The 19,260-nt window shown below is 35.8% G+C and overlaps 1 protein-coding gene across 1 annotated transcript in view; it reads left to right on the forward strand.

The window, feature by feature from the left end:
• EPB41L5 (erythrocyte membrane protein band 4.1 like 5) overlaps positions 1-19,260 on the forward strand; it is a 174,072-nt gene that overhangs the window by 83,849 nt on the left and 70,963 nt on the right. The window contains exons 15-16 of the mRNA XM_030800955.1: positions 772-814; positions 1,227-1,342. Coding sequence (XP_030656815.1) covers positions 772-814; positions 1,227-1,342 — 159 coding nt within the window. The remainder of the gene's footprint in view (positions 1-771; positions 815-1,226; positions 1,343-19,260) is intronic.

Here is a 19,260-nt window from a genome sequence, read left to right on the forward strand (position 1 = left end):
AGTGCAGTGGCGCGATCTTGGCTCACTGCAAGCTCCACCTCCTGGGTTCACGCCATTCTCCTGCCTCAGCCTCCTGAGTAGCTGGGACTACAGGTGCCTGCCACCATGCCCAGCTAATTTTTTGTATTTTTAGTAGAGACAGGGTTTCACCATGTTAGCCAGGATGGTCTTGATCTCCTGACCTCATGATCCACCCACCTCAGCCTCCCAAAATGCTGGGATTACAGGCATGAGCCACCGTGCCTGACCTAAACCGAAAATTTTAGAACGTATTTATAAGTCATTTGGAGAGGAAGGTGTACACGCAGAAGTTTCAAACTTTCTAAACCTTTTTATACTAAGGCCTTTTGAGTTATAAAATGCTGAGTTGTTGCCGACACTGGAAAATCTTGAGGGTAGGAATATACAAAAGAAGTGACAGATAAGTTTATGTGGGATTGTGTTGCTGTCTTTGTTAGGCCATCCTTGACAGCTGTTGTCCAATGAATAAACATTAGTTGTGAAGTATACCTCTAAAGCATGATTAAAATATAGGTATATGGAAACATCAAATGAACAACTATAGAAAAGCAAGTATTTGCCCATAAGAACAAATGTTTTTGGGTATCTGACATTCTTAGTTTTAGGTACTAGCAGTAGTTTTATTCTTTATTTGAAACAAAACGTTAATATCTTTAAAATAAATATTTTATTAGTGTATGTGTAATCTTACAAAATGAAGTCCTGAAATTTCTTATAGGGTTTTTAATTGATTTTTTTTTCCCATTACAGTGTTCACAATAATGTTTCCACCCAAAGTAATGGCTCCCAACAGGTAAGACAATACTAAGCTTCTAAAACACTGGATCACCCGTTAATTATGGTAACAGTAGTAGTATTGATTGGATTTTCATAGTGGTGTATGTAACCCTGCACAAATTATGTGTATTTTCTTTTCCTTTTCCCTTAAGTGATTCAGTAATAACTTCCTGTTATTTTATTCTCTAAGATTTTTTAAAGGAAACAGGTGCTCTATAAAACATTTTATGTCTCTGTGAATCCAAGAACGTAATTTAACTGACTACTAATATTTCATTCATTAACTATCTCTAAGGTGGGTATAAAATTCAAGCATTTGTATACATTTTAATTGTTGGCTTTGTAAATAGTACTCCATTTTAGTATTTGTTGGTGAAGAGATCTGTTATCTAGGCAAAATAGATAATTTTTATAATTTTTGTCCAAAGGCTTGGGGGATGAGATCTGCTCTGCTTGTGAGTCCTTCCATTTCCTCTGCACCTGTGCCAGTGGAGATACAGAATCTTCCACAGAATCCTGGAACAGACCAGCATGACAGGAAATGGTTTGTTAATTCCTTAAACTAAAATAAAATATTGCCTAGTTAATTGTATTTGGAATTCCAAGCCATAATCTTAAAGTACTTTAAATATGATTGAAAGCAAATTATTCATATTTGTGAGCTGGAAAGCATATTATTAAATAATCATATTGAGATGGGGAAAACAAGGATGTTGGTGATAAAGGGAGTGCAGTTGTCTAAATGAAGACCATCAGACAGCTGTCCTTACTTATTATTTATTTGAAACAAAACATTAATACATTTAAAATAAATCTGCTCTTATTAGCTTGATGTGGTAGTGGTGGATGATTCTCTGCTGAAAAAGACAGTAGAATATTTTCCCAGGTCCATAAGGAAAGTATATCCACTACATGTTATTCCACACAACATGATGCTACTTTGAATGTGTTTTTCTCATTAAAGACGAAGGGTAAAGTCAGAAGCAAAACATGATTAAAATCTGATAAAGCATGAGATACCCTAAGGAGACTGAGAGAGAATCTGATGACAGGAAAAAGACACTTTAATTATTTAGACTTCCAGGTTCTTTTTTTAGATTAATAGTAAATATACAAATATGGATACTTTGTGTCTTATTAGAGTTAATCACTTGAGTTTATCCTTTCCAAAATAAATATATGTGGCTTGGTGGGGGCTCCTTGGGGATTATTTGATTCAGTGGTCATGTTGGGTGTATCACCTGTTCAAGTTATTTGTCTGTTTGTGAAATTTGATAATTCATAGGATTTTTCTCTTTTTCTCTTGCTCTTAGTTTGTTTAGTACCTGAAATCTAATGCATTTCTGTGGTGATCTCAAGGTTTTGGTCAGCTTTCTGTGCAGCCAGTTCTTCCTTCATGGTGGTGGGTCAACAGTGGTTGGTGATTATTTTCAGTCTTTGCTATGTAATTATTTTTCACTGTTATTTTGGCTTAACTAACTGCAAGGTGCTTGCTCTTGATATTTGGGCATATTTTTACTTCAGTTCCAAATAACTTGCGATTAGTTTATAAGATTGAGTTCCCTTCTCCCCCAGCCCCATTTTCTCCTTTTTATTTTCTTTCTACATGGGTGTATGGTGGTGATACTTTGTGTATATTTGTGTGCATCTGGGTACGCACTTAAAAGTTTAAAGAGCGAGGCTTATAAATGTCAAATTTATTTTTAATAGTCATTTTTAGAAAGTTTCTTCAATTTCTTATGGAAAACACAGCTCCTGTAAGCAGTTATGTTTTATCTCATTGATGTTACCACCAAGTTCTGTTTGCAAGGAAAAATAGTACTGAGACTTCAGCTGTAAAAGAAGTGTCTTTTATGTGTTTGCCTTTTACGTTAATATGGAGTGAGAGTCTGATTAGTTGACATACTATATTACGACACTGAATCTTTGAGTTTTTCCATATTAATAGGTACATATTTAAATCTGTTTGATTTTATTTGTTAGGTACTACTTGGTTTCTTTGATGCATCCTTTAGAAAGAGCATTGAATTTATTAAATTTTAAGGAAAATGAAAAATTTGGAGCTGTGTGTTCTCCTTTCTTTACGTGGTTGTGCTGAGACCTCCTTTGCCGAAATAGAGTAAAGTCGTGCTCTTTATAACATAATAAGCCTCAGTGTAGGTCAACAAGGGCATGGAACTGAATATAGAGCTGGCATGTTTTGGAGATAATGGACTCTCCCGCCTTAATTTCAAATGTGTTCTGCATTTCATTCTTTTTTCTGCATGCTTTGATTCTTGTTAATGCTTTCAAAAGAATATAAAGCAGTCCTCCTTTAGAAAGTGATAAATGGTTAAAATTTGGAAATGCTTCCTATGTTTGAACAATTGGGCAGAATAATGGACCATTCTATTTCTGGCAGATAACTTTCAACCAATTTAATCTAAACCTACTCCCTGTTCAAGTCTTCAGCATTTTTTTGCTGATATCTTTTAAATGACACCATTATTAGAGCAAATGATTTGGCATATCAGTGGCTTAGAATAATCAAGTATTTAAAATTTCACGTTTTGAGGAACAATTCATGTATTGTAAACCCATAAATCATTTGTAAGCAACAACAGAAACAAAACTGAATAGTGTTTAGAAAATCTTGCATTGGTAGGGGAGAACATAAACCTAATTTAGTTTTCTAAATTTTTAGGACCATAACTTGAGGGTTGTGATTTTTGTGAGCCAGGTCTGATGAACAAATTGTATTTCAGTTAAAACAAAGATGATTTTGTTATAAAAAAGCCTTCCAATTTTGTTTTGAAAAATTATTTTAGTTAATTTATTTTCAGTTTCCCTAAGGGATAAAGGTGAAGATTAATGTTTTGGTTGAGTTAGAAAGATAACACTTATTAAAAATGTATTTTTGCACATATTTTATATTTGGGGTGGTATTTTCCTTTGTAGTTATTTTAAATATGTGCTGCCCTTTCTGCCATGTCACAAGACTTTGATTTTCTTTCTTTCTACTGGAGGACTCTTATCAGTTCTAACCAAGAACTGCATGTATGCATGTTTCACTCTTAGAATTCTGTAGGCCTTTTCTATAGCACTGTAATAAAAGGTGCCTAATACGCTTACTAAACTACTTCTTGGAGAGGGTGTATCATCTCATCACATTATCTGTACCTGTTGAATTTCATTTTGAGGTCTTGTGAACTTTGATTATATAAGGAGCAATGATTCTCTATTGCTAATTGGGAACATTGATGTAAAATTACATGGCCTCTGAAGGTAGATTTTTTATTTTTAGTGCTCTTTCTGAATTTTGTTTCTTGGATTTCAGTTCTGTGAAATCCCATAATTTAAGGAAGAATTTTCACAGTTTTCCTTTTCCATGTATGCTTTTGTCCTTATGTAGAGTTCTTTTTTCAAATATTTGAAGTAAGTAGATTATGAATATTTTTTTCTTCTGATTAGAACCCCTAATAACATTTCTGCTTTTAATATTAGTAACAACATCAGGGACAGATACAGTGTCTTGCTTTCTGAGAAATTTCTTCTTTAATTCACTTAACGGACTCAGGTTACTTACATGTATTTCCATATTGGTATTTTTCATTACATGTAACTTTGTGGATTTCCCCCACTTTGTTATTCTTGAATGTTATCATTGCATGGAGTAGATGTTGGTAACTACTCATAGCAGCGGTGCATGCTAGTCACATTACCTTTCACCTTTACTATCTCTTACACATCCATTTTCTCCTATTCCTATTGACTAACTGTGCTCCCCTCCCGCTCCCCAACCATCCAGGCTCTCTGCTGCCAGTGACTGCTGTCAACGTGGTGGAAACCAGTGGAACACAAGGGCCTTGCCCCCACCCCAGACCGCACATAGAAACTACACTGACTTTGTTCATGAGCACAATGTGAAGAATGCAGGAATCCGTCATGATGTTCATTTTCCTGGCCATACAGCCATGACTGAGATATGAGTGTTGAGCCTCTTAGGCATTGGGACTCTTTGTCATGCAAGTTGATGGTATACATTATCTGGTGTTTATAAAGTATTGATCACATTAGGAGTATTTGGGAGAATTTACAGTGAGTCACTAGTTGTTTAGTGCTGTTTGTAATTGAATTCTTCCATGAAAAGGACAAGGAATCGAAGAAGCCATATACCATCAATGATAATGACAAATGTTTTGTGTTGAAAAGAGTGTGTATACCATTGTGATTTTGGAAGAGTTTTCAGATCTTAGTTGTTCACACATCACCAGACTATATCTCAGGAGAAGGTTTGTGTTTGTGGACAAGGTGCCCATTATTCCCCCACCACATGCCATCCAAAGAGATCGAGGTTAAAAGAATCAGACACACTAAAAACACACTGGAAGCATGTCCAGGCATAATATATCAGCCTTTTGAGATATTTATTAAAAACTTGTTCTTATACACTATTTTAATATGTCTAAAGTGACACATGCCTTAATTTAAGTGCCTAAGATTTTAATTAATGTAATTTTTAATTACAAACACTTTTACTTTTTAATAAACACAAATATTTTAACTTACCAAAGATTTAGAGATCACATTAATAATGTGGCTCATATATAGAGAAATCTGAATGGTTACTTTTGAATGGTTAACTGATTAACATTCAGTTAACATAACAGTTAACCAGTGGTTAACTGAATGGTTACATTACTACTGAATGGTTATATAAAATGAAAAACGTATTTACTTTGTCTTTTCATTTTACTGGCTTTTCTCTTTCATCTCATACACCTGACAGATTACGCAGGTTTGCAAGAGTCTCATAATCTGATCCTGTATAACCTTTAAAATAAAATTCTGAAGCCAAAACCATATGATTTTTAGATTGTATTACTATTTTTGATCCTTTCTGAACTTTAGAATTTCAAGCTCCTTGGTTTAATTAATAGAAGTGAATTAGCTGGAAAAAAGTCCATTTCTGATAGGAAAACATGTTAAGGGAATCATTTATTCTGTTTTTTTTTTAGTTTTCTTTTATATTTTAGAAAAATTTTCAAACTTTTAAACTATGTACATAGAAATTTATAGATTTTTATATTTCGAAGAGTTTATAATGCTTCAAGATAATGAAGCTTCATTATAAACAGCTTAACTCATTTAATGCATCCTGCTTACATAGAGGTTGGTTTTATATCTCAAATCCTTCCTGCCAGACAAAGATTAAGGTTTCAGAGGGCTTAATACTGGACTATTGGTTTAATGCTGAATGGTTGGTTGCAGTTTGTCCATAGAAGACCTAAATAAGCAGAACTGACTAATATTTAAAGAATGAAATTTGTAGGCAGGTTTCAATCTGAGTTCAGTATAATTATGTGTAAGAGATGGCCACTCAAAGTATTTAGCACATCTTCTAAATATAAATAGATCTGTTATCTTAAAGAGCCCAGCTCCCACCTCTATAAGCCCATCATAGTTTAGCAAGCTTAAAAATGGCCACTAATATATGGCCCTTATAGTTGTTTTATGCTTTACATAGCTCAGATGATAATTGCTAAGTATTGTCATTGCTGATTTTTTTTCTTAAAAGAGAGGAATTTGGATTATAACATTTTAAGCACAGAAGCTCTGGGTTGTGCCATTCAAGAAAAGATTTCATGGGTATGTATATCATTAAAGAAAGTACTGTTACTATAGTAAAAACCAAAGAGGCACAATGAAGTTCTAAGGTTTGACTTCACTCACTTTAAAATTATTCTTAATCTGCAGGACAGATGCTCATATAATGCCCCATATATATCTTAGCAGATTGTAATTGAAGAGTAAGATCTTCAGTTCATAATTGAAAGTGGCCATTTCTATATTTATAATTTGAGTTAATCAGTACTGTTACATTTAAGGGAAGATTCAGATCATGGTTTTTCTTTTGTTGAAAACCTTGTAAAGAATTGATTTGCGAATTCCTGATGAGAGAAACTGGATTGGAGGGGTGTTAGGGATGGAGGCAGCGATAGGGGTGAGGAAAGTAAAGGGCTAAGGCTGGATGGTAGTAAAATTAAACTTGTCTATTTTATAGAAGTTCCCATATGCTTCAGAATTTCATATCAAATATTGCAAATACTTGTTCTTTTTACTGATATTTGCAAGATGGATATATATGTTGTTTCCAGAGCTATCAGGTATTTATAAGTAGCTCAACCTAAATTAAATAAATTGTCACCAACCTATTTACACTCTACATTTTATTATGCCTGAAGAGTCAGTGATGATAAATTCGGAATTAGAGAAGTAATAACCTCCAGAAGCACCTTACTGGGTCACCATCCTTTTGATCAAAGGGTGTCATCAGCACAGAACTTAAGTATTATGTCATTTAATTTACAGTGCTTCAGCTAATTTTATTTAACATAATTAATTTAACATCTTGAATCAGGTTGGTTATAGTTTGACTGTTTTTACAGTCAAGGAAACTTGTAGAAACACAGCAAAGCTAGTGACCTTCACACTTTCATGCATGAACATAAATGAGCTCATAAGATCATTGTCTCTTTCTGTTGCATTTCAAAGGCGTTTACCTATCTTGGAGTAAGACCTAACGTTTCTGACCTTGATAGGATAATCATAGATAATATACTTTTAAATGAATTTACAGAGAAAAATAAATTTTATTTGTCCTACTATGTGTATAATATGTCTGTTTTGAAAAGCACCTAGTATACAAACACTAATAGTGTAATACCAGTATAATTCAAATCATCTTTGTTTTTTTGGAGGGGAGTTTATTTAAAGTGTTGGCCAAAAAAATGTTATTTATAACACTTGGTTGGATCTGTTTTTAAAAATTTCTTTTTGTTGTTGTTCACTGTTCAAAAGGTACATCGCCAGGTTGGATCTTTTTATTCACCAGTGTAAACTGAACAAGTGTGAAGGTGGTTGTCCCCTATTAGTGCATCGTGCCCCAGTGGTGGGAGATATAGTTGTTTGAGCCATGGTACTGTCTTTGGTCAGGGCACACTCTTCATTTCGAAACCATAGTTCATTGCTTTGAGAGGCTGTTATTTTAGTGTTAGTCTTTGAATATTGGTTTGAAAATATTACAGTTACTATTTTTTATGGTTGGTATTAGGACTTATGGATTTGCTAAAACAACATAATCTTGTCTCAATAACATTTTATCTCTTTCCCACCACATTCTTCCTTCCTGAATTTTAATATGTGTTATACCACATCATCAGTTACATCTTGCTTTCCAGGATTGTTGTGAATGCTTGTATGTGAGATGCTTTTACATAAGGGCTAGGATTTGGAGATACTTCTGTGGTGGGGAAACAACTTTCTCTCCTTCCTTCTCCATGCCGGCCTCTTCCCCTACTCCCATGTATAAAATGTGATTTGTCAGATCCTTTCTAGATATTATGAATCATGTGGATTTAGATACGGTAGTCTTCCTCTACCTCCCTTTTGCAGAACATAAAAATTTCTCATCCTTTGTTCATAAAATTTTTTACTTTAGTCACATGAAAACATTGTGAGAATGGAATCTTGTTCCATTAACGTTAACCTTGGTGGTGTAGAAATTAGGACGTGAAGCATGTCACTTTCAGTGTAAAATATGTCAAGGAGCTTCATTTCTTTCATCAATTCTCGACAATTGCTAACGTAGTAATACACTTTAGTTGCTTTGAGCACTTTGAGCTGGTGAGAAGGGAAATACATAGTGTCTTTGTTAAAGAATGAGTGAAGAGAACAGAAAATTTTAAAAGAAATTAGTGAAAGGAAAATAACTTTGGCTTTTTTATTGTTTTTATACTGAAGTAGAAAAACAATTGTTACTGTTCTTCCTGAAGGAATTGTTCTCACAATTTTATTATTATTAGATAATTACCTAAGCTTCTGTGTTACAAGCTGTGGCCTCAGTTCTAGGTGGTGGTGCTTGAGTGAACATTTTACATTTTGTTCCTGACAGCTGGCCAGCATTGTGTTTATATTGGCATGGAAAAGAGATATCTGATTCAGAGAACAACGTTTTCCAAGGATTGTGACTGAAGACTTCCTTAATGGTGTAATAATGTACCTCCTCATAAAAACAGGTTCGACAGCTGTAGCTCATTTTTTGTTGTTGAAGGAAGTTTCATTTGTTTTGTTTTTAACTACTTTTAATAAAGAATTGAGATCCAGTGTATGATTAAGATTTGTAAGAAATTGCAGATTCCTTAATAAATCTCACATCTACAGATATGACTAATCATTGATAATAAATGCAAGATATTTTAAATTGTTAGGGGTAGAGTTAAAAATGAAAAATAAGAGGTTATGATAATAGGAAAATGATTGCTAGCTTGATTTACCTTATGGAACTAGTTAGAGGAGTATTCAGATAAATTGTGGAAAACATTAGAGGATGCAAAATACCATTGGAATTTATACCCATTAACAGAGAAGAGTTTCTTATTACAAAACTGTATTTGTAGCCCTGCCAATAGCTTCAGGAATTACTTAATTATAAACTCTGTAGAAGTTTGGAGATAAGATCTGTGTTTAATAACTTGCATTAAATCTTTTTGGGGATATCATCAGCAAAACTCTTGGATAATTAGAAAGACCTGGGAAGATTGGGTTCTCTGGAATATCTAGGTTATCACTTTGAAATTTCACAATCATGTTGGAGTAATAACATTAAAATATTTGAGTAGTAAAGGCATTGAATATCAGTCGGAGTCATCCACATTTGGTAAGGAGGCCTGGGGCATTTGTTGCAGTGAAAGATTTCAGGAGTCTTGTATTGATATCTCTTTTTTTGATTCATCTCATTTGTTGAACACCTACCAGAGTACCTCATTGGGTCTTCTTTATACACAGCCACTTATAATTATGCCTTTCCACATACCCTTGAATTTCTTGACCCTCTTCCTGTTGTACGCATCTGGTTAAATCCAACTCTGTATACTCTGCATATAGATGGTGAATGTGAAATACACACAAAATTTTTGAATGGTCTTTAAATTTTGACCACTAAGCCCAAGTGAGCCTTCAATGCTCCCTGGTACCATATTACATTTCCTTAATCTATTTGTTCTCCTACAATGCTGGGCTGACTTTCTCCTCTTTCAAACCACTTCCTCCCTTCCTACTTTTTGTTCTCAGCTAATGACCTTGCTTCCTACTTTATTAAAAACATAAGCAATCAGAAGAGGTCTTCTCTATACTCCCACCATTTTATCAGTGAACTTACCTGCTTTTGGGAATTTGTTCCTTGCTTTCCCTGCTGTTACTCTAGGTGAACCATCCATATTCTAAGGCCCAGGTCCTCACTAGTCATTTAGATCCTCACCTCAAGTTACTCAAGACCATCATTTGAGCAATCCTCCCTTTTGTTCTACTGTATCAGTTTTCCCTTTCTACTGAAGTATTCTTATCAGAACAAAAACTTCCTAAGATAGCTCACATCATTTAAAAAAGAACTATCCCTTGAATCTACCTCTTTTGGCTTTTCCTCCATTTTCTTGTTTCACTGGTAGCAAAACTGTTTGCTTTGTAAGAATTGTCTATACTTGCTATCTCTTCTTTCTCTTAATCTCTTGAACCCATTCTAATCAAACATTGTCCCTGACACAGAGGACTGGGTATGATTGTGCAGATTGCATACTGTACAAGAGTGCCACATTTAGGAGAATGATGTTCACATAATTTGTGACAGTGATTTTCCAGCAGATGGCACTAAGTGTCTTGTTCCAAAAAGATGAGTGTATTTGACAGTTTTGCAAAGATGGAAGTGTCTTTTAAGAGGAGCATTGTTTTAATCCATATAAAGGCTCTGCCTTGAGCTAATAGTGTTATGCTACTACTCCACCAAAATATCTTTATTAGATCACAAATGACCTCCATATTTCTAATCCCACAGTCCGTCTTTTAGTCAGCTTAATTAGCATTCAGAACAGTCGCTCACTTCTTCACGAAATTGTCATCACCTAGCTTAGAGATATCACTATTTTTTATTGTCTTCTAACCTCCCTTCTAACACGCCACTGTCTTCTAACAAGCCATTGTTTTTAATCCCCTTTGCTAATGCCTACTTATCTCTCCAGCCCCTAAACTCTGTTTAAGGAGCTTTTCTGTAACAATTCATTCCCTTTGTAGTATCATCCAGCATTATGGTTTTAAATGCTATCTGTACACACTGGCAGTTTCTCAGTTTGTATCATCAACTTGGACTTTTAAATTTCCACACACATATCCAACTGCCTATCTGACATCTCTACTTAGGCATCTAATATAGCCATCTCATTTTTAAAATTCTTTATTTTGAGGTAATGTTCGGCTTACAGAACAGTTTCAGGGATAGTACAGAAATTCCCACACCCTCCTGCCCTACCTTCCCCTAATTTTTTTTTTTTTTTTTTTGAGACCAAGTCTCGCTCTGTTGCCGAGGCTGGAGTGCAATGACGCAATCTCTGCTTACTGGGTTTCAGCAATTCTCCAGCCTCAGCTTCCCGAGTAGCTGGACTACAGGAGTGCGCCACCATGCCCAGCTAATTTTTGTATTTTTTAGTAGAAACGGGGTTTCACCATGTTGGCCAGGCTGATCTCGAACTCCTGACGTCAGGTGATCCTGATCCGCCCGCCTTGGCCTCCCAAAGTGCTGGGATTACAGGTGTGAGCCACTGCTCCTGGCCCCCTGTTGTTAACATTCCACATACATTCCATAACTTGTACCAATGTTAATTTCTTAGATTTTGTTTCTTGGTTTTGACGAAACATTGTCAAAACCTAAGAAGAAACAAACAAAACCTAAGAAATTGACATTGGTACAATACCACAAACTAAACTGGACCTTACTCAGGTGTCACTAGTCTTTCCACAAATTTTCCAGGATCTGACCCGAGATCCCATGTTACATTTAGTCCCCTTCAGCCTGTGACAGCCATTCCATGTTTTCATGGTTGGCCAGATGCCTTGTAGAATGTTCCTTGATTTGGGTTTGTGTGGTATTTTCGCATAATTAGTTTGAGGCCACAGATTTGGGAGAAAATACTGTAGAGGTGATATTGGCATCCCGAATTTAATATGTTCAAAATTGGACAACATCTATCTCCTGACCCCTGCAGTTTTTCCCATCTTTGTGGTTTTTGTAGCTTCGTAAGTGGCAGTTCTCTTTTTCGTGTTGCTAAGCATGTCTTGGGCTCTACTCTAGACCTACTGAATCAGAAACACTGGAAGTGAGGTCCAGCAATCTGTTTCACATGCCGTGCTGGAGATTCTGATGCATACTGAAGTTTGAGAAGCACTGACTTAGACCAGAGCACCTTATAGTCATCTTGACTCCTCTTTGTCTCATACTCCAGATGTCTTTCAGAATCAGTAAATTCTGTCAGTTCTATCTTCAAAATGTATCGAGTTCTACTGCTTGTTACCATCTTTACTGCTCCCATCCTGTTTCCATTTGTTATCAGCCCTGCCCTCTTACCTGGCCTCCTAGCCATTGCCTTTCTCCTCTGCTGTCTGGTACTCCTTTCAGCAGCTGTAGTGATAACAGCAGATCATGTCATTTCTCTGCTTACACCTGCCTGTGTCCTTGTCTCAGAGTAAAACCTCAGATCCTCACATTGATAGAAACATGCTTTTTCCTCCCTTTATCTTCTGTCAATCCTGACCTTGCTTACATCCAAAGACTCATCTTCTTATACTGCTCAAACATACCAAGCATGTTCTCTCAGGATCTTTGTACTTTTACTGCTTCCTGAGTATTCCTCCCTTCAATCTCTTACGGTTCATTCCGGCACTATCAGGTTTCTTACTGGAGAAGCCTTTCCTGACCACTCCGAAATAATCATGTTCTCCGCCCCCTGCCCAGTCTTTTTATTTCCTGTCTGCCTTACCCTGCTTTATTTTTTCTCACTCCCTTCATCTTAGTATGTGTTTGTTTGTCCTCTCTATACAGACAGTCCCTTATGATGATTCTTAGGATTTTTCAGCTTTATGATGGGTCTGTCAGAGTATTGAGTGCATTTTTGACTTATGATGGGTTTCTCAGGACATAACCCTATTGGGTAAGTCAGAGGTATCTGTGTTTTTCAACAGAATTTACACTCCATTAAGGGAGAGCATTTATTTTGTTTCCTTCTGTATCCTCAGACATTCCATATATATTATTTGATTGAATGAATGAATACCAAGCATGTCTTGGCACACCTGGTGATGCAGAAATAGTCAAAATACTGTTCTTGGCTTCAAGAAATTTATACTCAAATTGTGGAGATAAACAGTTTTACAAATAACTGATAAAGGGCTAAATCCAGCAAGCAAGAAGAGTAGAAGTGGTTGAAGTTAAGAAGCCTTCTTGGCATTTGCATCAGGTTTCCAGTGAAACAGAATGAGGAGCTTTGAATGGATAAATCATTATGGGCCCAGGGACCTATAGGAAAAGAAAATTCTAAAGTAGCTAAGTGCAAGGTGTAGTCCAAGAATGATGAATCAGGTTTGAGTAAAGAGTACAGAATTTATGGGAAGGCATAGTGATAATAATAGCTAATACTTGAGTGCTTCTGTGCCAGACATTGTTCTGGAGGTACAGCAGTAAGTATTCACTCTAGCAAAGCATCCTCATTTAATCCTTATGAGGATCTATAAGGTATTCAGGCTAGTGAAGAAATGAAGGCACAGAACAATGAGGCTGGGCTTCAAACTCAGACAGCTTAGTCCTAGAACCCAGCCTTGGCTACTGTACTGCCTCCATAACTCTGTAAAGGTTGTTGGGGTCCAGATTGTAGAGAGTAAAAAGGAGTGTAATAATAATTCTATTTTAGGAGGCAGTGTGAAGAATGAATTCCAATTGGGGGAAGACCAGATTGTATTATAAAAATATGCTGCCTCCATTCTACATAATTGTTAAAGAATCAGGTCAGTTTTCATGTACTGTTACTAGAGGACATCAGTGACACATTGTTCATTTTAAAACTTAAGTTGTTAAGTGTCTGAGGTTTGTTCCCATTTTTGTAAAAGCAACCAAATCATGTATATATTAGTAAGTGCGCACGCGCGCGCACACACACACACACACACACACACACACGAACCTAACTAGATAAATAGGCTTTCAGAGAATGGGGGTGAGGGTGACATTGCTTTTCTTAGCTATCATTCACAACTTTAACAATAAATTACTCCAAAGTATGGAAGGAGACAAGAAAAACTGCTTCATTTTACACAGGTAAGTGTCCATGAAAAGTAAGGAAATAGGTAGAAGAAAGAATGTCTTTACATATTTCTTTATACATTCTTTAGAGATGGATATGAACTAAGACATTACCAAAGCCACAGGTTAAAAATATTATGTGTAACTACATTCAAAAAAATTTAAGTGTATAATTCAGTGGGTTTAGTTTATTCACAAAGGTGTACAACCATCACCACTATTTAATTCTGTAACATTTTTATCCCCAAAAGAAACCTCTTTCCTATTAGCAGTTACTATCAATTATTCCTTCCTACTAGCCCCTGGCAAACACTAATTTACTTTGTATTTCTATAGATTTGCCCATTCTGGAAATTTCCTAAAAGTAGAATCATACAATGGGTGTTCTTTTGTGTCTGACTTTCACTTAGTGTGGTGTTTTCAAGGTCATCCGTTTTAGCATGTATCAGTACTTGATTCCTTTTAATGGCTTAATAATATTCCTTTGTATGATGCCCAATGTTTTATTTATCCATTGTCAGTTGATAGATATTTGAATTTCTGCTTTTTGTGAATAATGCTATGAACATTCAAGTGTAGGTTTTTGTATGAACATGTGTTCTCAATTGTCATGGTTATATCCGTAGGAGTGAAATTATTGGGTCATATAGTAACTCTATTTTTAACATGTTGAGGAACTGCCAAATTGTTTTTCAGAGTGGCCACACCATGTGGGTTCCAGTTTTTCCACGTCTTTGCCAACACTTACTGTTACCTGTCTTTTTTATTACAGGCATCCTAGTTGTGAAGTAGTGTATTGTGGAGCTGGATGATGTTGGTATATTTTGATCTGCTTATTGACTTTTTGCTTATCTTCTTTAGAGAAGTATCTACAGACAGTTTCCAACTTAATGGCTTGACTTAAGAGTTTTCAACTTATGATGGTGTGAAACTGTTGTAATTTTGACATAATGTTGAAATTTGAATTTTGATCTTTTCCTGGGCTGTAATATGTGGTACATAAGATACTGAACACTTTGTTTAAAAATAGGCTTTGTGTTAGATGATTTTGTCAAACTGCAGGCTAATGTAAGTGTTCTGAGCACAGTTAATGTAGGCTCGGGTAAGCTATAATGTTCTGTAGGTTTGCTGTATTAAGTGCATTTTCAATTTACATTATCAGGATGTAACCCCATCATCAGTTGAAGAGCGCCTGTATTTCATTGTTTGCCCATTTAAAAAATTTGGTTATTTGTCCTTTTATTATTGAATTGTGAGAGTTCTTTATATATTTAAGATATAAGTCCATTAGCAGATACATACTTTTGAAAAATTTTTTATTCTGTGCAGTATGGTCTGTTTTGGAGAATGTTCCATTTGTACTTGAGATGAATGTATATTCTGTTGGTGGAGCATTCTGTATATGCCTGCTCAGTCTTTGGTTTATAATACTTTTCATCTTCTATTTATTTATTGATAAGAAGATAAACTTATCTAGCTTTTCTGCTCGTAAAGTGAAAGAACTATTGTTGTCTATCTCAAAACTTCTGATTTAGCTTTATGTATTTGGGGACTCTGGTTTCAGTTACATGTATGTTTATAATTGTAATATTTTCTTGATGATTTTCCTTTTGTCATTATAAAATGTCCTTCTTTGTCTTTAGCAACAATTTTTATCTTATAGTTTCTTTTGCTTGATGTTAGTATAGCCACTTCATCCCTTTTTTCGTTAGTGTTTGGCTGGCATATTTTTTCCTTTTTATTTCAGTCTTTCTGTGTGTTAGAGTCTAAAGTGTATCCCTTGTAGACAGCATACAGTTGGATCATGTTTTTTAATTCATTTGCCAATCTCTGTCTTTTAATTGGACAGTTTAACATTTACATTCAGTGTACTTACTGATAAGGAAGGCCTTACGTCATTTCATTTGTTTCTGTATGTCATGTCTTTTTTTGTTTCTCACTTCTTCCATTACTGCCTTTTGTGTTAAGTAGATATGTTCTGGTGTACCATTTCAGTTCTTTTTTTCTTTCTCTTACTATTTTATTTATTAGTTTTTTGAGACGGAGTCTCACTCTGTCACCCAGCCTGGAGTGCAGTGGCACGATCTCGGCTCATTGCAACCTCCACCTCCCGGGTTCAAGTGATTCTCCTGCCTTAGGCTCCTGAGTAGCTGGGATTTCAGGTGCCTGCCACCATGCCTGGCTAATTTTTTTTTTTAAATTTTCAGTAGAGACGGGGTTTCACCACGTTGGTCAGGCTGGTCTCGAACTCCTGACCTCATGATCCGCCCGCCTTGGCTTCCCAAAATGCTGGAATTACAGACATGAGCCACCGCGCCTGGCCCTCTCTAACTATTTTAAAACATTGTTTTCTTAGTGGTTACCCTGGGGATTACAATTAACATTTTATGTTATGTTGTGATTTGATGTTATGTGATGTGTTGTGTTATGTTATGTTATATTATGGTATGTTATTTTTCGAGACAAGAGTCTTGCATTGTCACCCAGGCTGGAGTACAGTGGCACGATCTCAACTCATTGCAACCTCTGCCTCCCAGGTTCAGGCGATTCTCATACCTCATCCTTCTAAGTAGCTGGGATTATAGGAATGCACCACCACACTCAGCTAATTTTTTGTATTTTTAGTAGAGACAGGGTTTTGCCATGTTGGTCATTGCTGGTCTTGAACTTCTGGCCTCAAGTGACCTGCCCGCCTCAGCCTCCCAAAGTGCTGGGATTACAGGTATGAGCCATAGTGCCCAGCCTACTATTAACATTTTAATTTAAAACAATCTAGTTTGGATTAATACCAATTTAATGTCAGTAGTACATGTAAACTTTGCTTCTATAGAGCTTTGTCTCCCACTTTGTGCTGTTTTTCTCATACAAAATATGTGCATTGTATGCCCATCATCATAGATTTAAAATTTAGAAGAAACATTTTTCCAGTATTCTCATCATTTCATCCAGCTTTCACAATGATTCTGCAGTGTGCTTTCCTTTTCCTATATGACTGAAGGAGGTAATTGAGTCTTCTGCACCATTCTGGTTCTTACCCTCATTTAGGAAGATTAGGAAAAGCCTTATACTGGAAACTTGAAAATAATGTTTCTTGCCAAAAGAAGGACAATTTTCTTAAAAGTAATGATGGATGGTGTTTTGTTTTGTTTTTTGAGATAGGGTCTTGCTCTCTCTTCCAGGCTGGACTGCAGTGGTTTGATCATGGCTCACTGCAGCCTCAATCTCCTAGGCTCAAGTAATCTCACTTCAGCCTCCCAAGTAGCTAGGACTATGGGCACATGCTACCACACCTGGCTAATTTTTTTTATTTTTTTATTTTTTGTAGAGATAACAGTCTCCTATGTTGCTCAGGCTAGTCTTGAACTCCTGAGCTCAAGTGATCCTCCCACCTCAGCCTCCCAGAGTGTTGGGATTGTAGGCATGAGCCACTACATCTGACCTAAATGTAGTAAGTCTTTATGCTACTACTGAAAAAAAGAATGAATGTCAAAATAGATAGTGTGTTTGTGAAAACAGTACCAACTGGGAATTTGCATAATATAAAAATCCAAAAGGATTTTTCCCTTTAAAGCTTCTACTAGAAAATAATAAAAACATCTTGGATGTTACCCTTGAAAATATTATTCATTTGCCGTTAATTTTAAAAATTTATTGTGAAATAAACATATAGAGAAAAGTCTATAAAACATACAGTTCCAGTTGAGTATCCTTCTTCAGGTTAATAAATAGAAATTACCGCCTCTTTAGAAGTTCTTCTGGTCTCTTAATCCAAATTCATGCCAACACTCTAACTCCCAAGTGAGTTGCCAGGGTTCATTGTCTTCCCCAATTCCTTATTCCTATCTCCCTTCTTCCCTGTGAGAAACCTGGCTTCTATTTGGTTGTAATATGTGCTAAACAGTTTCAGAATTGCTATACCCATGACACTGTCAACAACAAATCTAAGTGACATTTAGTATTTCTTCATGGTTCTCCTTTTTAGACTGAGAGTATATAGTTGAAGTATTGCACTTAAAATTTACTTGGATTAGTTCCCTTTCCCCCTCAGTGTGATTATGGTATTTATTTGGTCGTAGATGAATTTTAATTTTTCTAGATACTGCCTGACTCTCCTTCATTGAGGATTCTACATTCGACCAGCAGAGTATGAGAGTGCTCATACCTCTCATGGCTTCACCAACAAAGGATCAAGAAAGACTGGGATTTTTGCCAATCTGAAAAACAATATATGGTATCTAAGTGTGTTTTTTTTTTCCTTAGAGCTTTATCGAGGTACACTTGATGGAATAAAGTGCATCTTTAAAGTGTTTTGAGTTTGGACGCACACCCATGAAACCAGCACCATAATCAAGATTCATGATGAATATGTTCCGTGTAGTTTTCATTTAAATCCCTCTCAGTAGCATATTTGTATGTTTAAGAGCTATTTGCATTTTTTCCGTAAATTGCTTGTTCTTATCTATAGTCCCCCTGCCCCCTCCCCATTTTTAAACAAGGCTGTTGGCCTTTTTCTTCTCTACTTTTAAGAAGCTTTTTTATGGATAATTGGGATATTAACTCTATGTATTTAAGCTGCAAAAATATATTTTCAGTTTTTCACTTTTTATTTTGCTTTTAGTATTTTTGCTATGCAAAAGTTTTAAAAGTTTTTATATAAGCAGATTGATCCATTTTTTTCTTTAATAGTTTCTGGAATTTAATAGAGTTTTCCTCACTACTACATTTTAGAGGAATTCAGCTATCCTTGCCTCCAGCACTGTATGGGTTAATTTTCTTACATTTGAATCTCAGATCCATTTTGAAACTTGGTTTAAGATAGGAGTAATGAAATCTAATTTTGTTATTTTCCAGATGGCTTTCCAATTATGTCAACCCCACTTTTCAAAAAATTCATCATGGTGCTGAGGCAACTGTATGTCCACATAGAAAAGAATAAAATTGTACCCCCGTCTGAGACCTAAATTTATTTATTTATTTTTTCTTTAACTTTTATTTTAAGCTCAGGGGTACATGTGCAGGATGTGCAGGTTTGTTTATGTAGGTAAATGTGTGCCATGGTGTTTTGCTGCACAGATCATCCCATCACCTGGGTATTAAGCCCAGCATCCATTAAGCTATTCTTCCTGATGCTTTCCCTCCCCCACACCCCTGACAGGCCCCAGTGTGTGTTGCTCCCCCTCTCTTGTGTCCGTGTGTTTGCATCATTCAGCTCCCACTTACAAGTGAGAACATGTTTGGTTTTCTGTTCCTACGTTAGTTTAATGGCTTCCAGTTCTATCAATGTCCCTGCAAAGGACATGATC

This window comes from Nomascus leucogenys, chromosome 20 (genome assembly GCF_006542625.1).
Source record: "Nomascus leucogenys isolate Asia chromosome 20, Asia_NLE_v1, whole genome shotgun sequence".
NCBI classification, from domain to species: domain Eukaryota; kingdom Metazoa; phylum Chordata; class Mammalia; order Primates; family Hylobatidae; genus Nomascus; species Nomascus leucogenys.